The following is a 2,293-nucleotide window of genomic DNA, read 5'->3' as shown; positions in this document are numbered from 1 at the left end:
TGTTTTATTAAATCATTTTTTTATCACAATGACAGCACTTGAGAAATAAGTCTCGGTAAGTCTTCCTGAAGTTTCGATTGAACGCTACATAGATGATGAAGTTCGCCGTGCTGTTCACGCAGAGGAACATGATCCCGCTCCTGTGGATGATGAAGCCTGTCACGAAGCCCAGACTCTCCATCGTGAACACCATGTCAGACAGGAAGTTGAACGTGCCAGTGACGGTGTACACGAAGCAGACGGACAGAAGGATTTTGGTCGTTTTGTTCGTCTGTACCCGAGAGTTGAGCTTTTTCCCGACGAGATCCTCTCCATTTTCGATTAACGGATTTCTCCCAGTCGCGGTCATCCTTTTTCGAACGTGTAACTGAACCTGAAGTTTGATTGATATCAGGGCGCAGCCTATCACGACGAACCCCACGCAAAAAGGGCCGCAGAGAGTTGTGTAGAATTGCGTGGACTTGCCGAACAGTGGAAAGCTTTTATCATACGATTCGGATTTTAGAATGTAGCCGACAGTGGCGTTGATGCTGGCATCATAGACGTAGGCGTACTGCTGGGTGGAGATGTAGAACAGGAAGGACGTAAGCCCCAGGGGGTACATGAGCACCACTGCAGCCTTGATCCTCCCTTCCGTGACGATGGTGGAGAAGTGAAGCGGAAAGAAGACCGCAGTGAAACGTTCGACGATGATCAGAGCCGGTAAGATCATGGAGACGACTTTACCGACAGTCTCCAGCAGGACGAAGCTCAGGAACAGAGCGTAGATGAAGCCGGATAGGATCTCTGTATAGAAGTAGCCGTAATGATCGAGGACACGGTACAGGAACATTGGGAAGTTGTTGATTCCCACGAGGTACATGCTGTCCGCCACGGCCAAAGCGCAGATAAGAATGTTGGAGCATTTCTCCAGGCCGTGGCGGTACAGGATGATGATGCTCATAACATTGCCGAAGATGCCCATGCAAGAGATGGTTGGGATGAAGACATACACAGTGGCGTCATTGAAGCGTGTGATGATGTCAGAGTTAAAAATAAAAGCAGGGAAATAACTCAGCTCATCCCACGAGCCGTCACTCTGGTTCTGTAAGCTAAGTTTTTCAATTTTGGCAAACATGTTCTCTCTCTACATATACAGCAAACGCTAACCTCATTGGCACCAGGAAGACAACATACATATAAACGTTACAAGAACCAAAAAGAGCGTTCTATTACTGGTTTTAGTGTTTCTGAATAGTTTCTATGATCTTTGATTACTTTGGTTAATTTTTTCAACAACCTTTATTGATGGCGTAATTGTAGTTTTTATTTTATTATTCTTTTTTTTGTTGTTTACTGATAATTAAATATTTCACATACACTTCTTATACAAATTGAAGACGACTTTTGGATACAAAGGAATCCAGTACGGACTGATTGCTATGTGAAAATCAAAACGAGGCTCTCAAAGTAGCAGCTTGTCGCGACTATCGTCGACCTACTTTCCCCAATCGATATGTTGTGTTTATTTCTTTGGATAATCAGCAGACGATTCCCGTTAAATAGTGGCCAGGGAAAACTTAATAGTAGAGAATGAAAGCCAAACGAAATATCAAAGCGCAATATTCTTTGTGTCAAACGATTGCTGATATAAGATGTTTAAATTTACATCCACTAAATATTTAAAGTCTGAAGGACGTTTGAGTCATAAGCAACATTTTGTTATAGGACTTGATACTCAACTCACACATAAAACTAGAAATCAATCGTTTTAAAAAGACAGTTGTTTTAACAAGTTTTTTTTTTTTTTAGAGATATTGTAAGATGCCTAATCTGGGGTCTGTATAGTTTGTGCTAATCAGGATATTGATTGCATGTTACTGTAAATCAGAATTAAAAAAAAAAAGCAGGGAAATAACTCAGCTCAGTTCTCTGAGTTCTTAGTAACAGACTTGGAGATCAAGACATACACAATAAAAGTAAATCAACAGATGTACATTAGATATGTTTAATCAAGAACGGGAACGGACTAGTCTCTGTCACTGTAACAAAGATGTTGCCTCTAAGAAAGCCTAGCCACTCAGCTGTCTGTTTATCTCTAAGCTACAGTCTCGCTTTGAATAAATGTCGTCACAATGGCGCGTTCACTAGAAGTCACCCAAAGTGCTTCTCTACACTATCATAAAGCTCTACTTAGAACTAAATACATGATGGCGAGAATATTGATGGTCAAGCATCGGTCAAAAAGTGGCTATTAGTAATGTTACGAGAAAGATAAAACACAATGTGATTTGAAAATATTTGATGCGAAAGA

The 2,293-nt window shown here is 41.1% G+C and overlaps 1 protein-coding gene across 1 annotated transcript; it reads right to left on the bottom strand.

Annotated features, from left to right (window-relative positions):
• On the bottom strand, positions 1–1,121 carry LOC129926088 (probable G-protein coupled receptor B0563.6). Its single transcript, XM_056028164.1, has one exon. It carries the CDS (start codon positions 1,115–1,117, stop codon positions 8–10), a length of 1,110 nt encoding a protein of 369 aa, XP_055884139.1. The 5' UTR covers positions 1,118–1,121; the 3' UTR covers positions 1–7.
• Positions 1,122–2,293: the final 1,172 nt, after the last annotated feature.

This window comes from Biomphalaria glabrata, chromosome 4 (assembly GCF_947242115.1).
Source record: "Biomphalaria glabrata chromosome 4, xgBioGlab47.1, whole genome shotgun sequence".
Classification (NCBI taxonomy): domain Eukaryota; kingdom Metazoa; phylum Mollusca; class Gastropoda; family Planorbidae; genus Biomphalaria; species Biomphalaria glabrata.
Note: the sequence above shows the minus strand (reverse complement) of the source record. Positions and strands in the feature narration are given on the sequence as shown.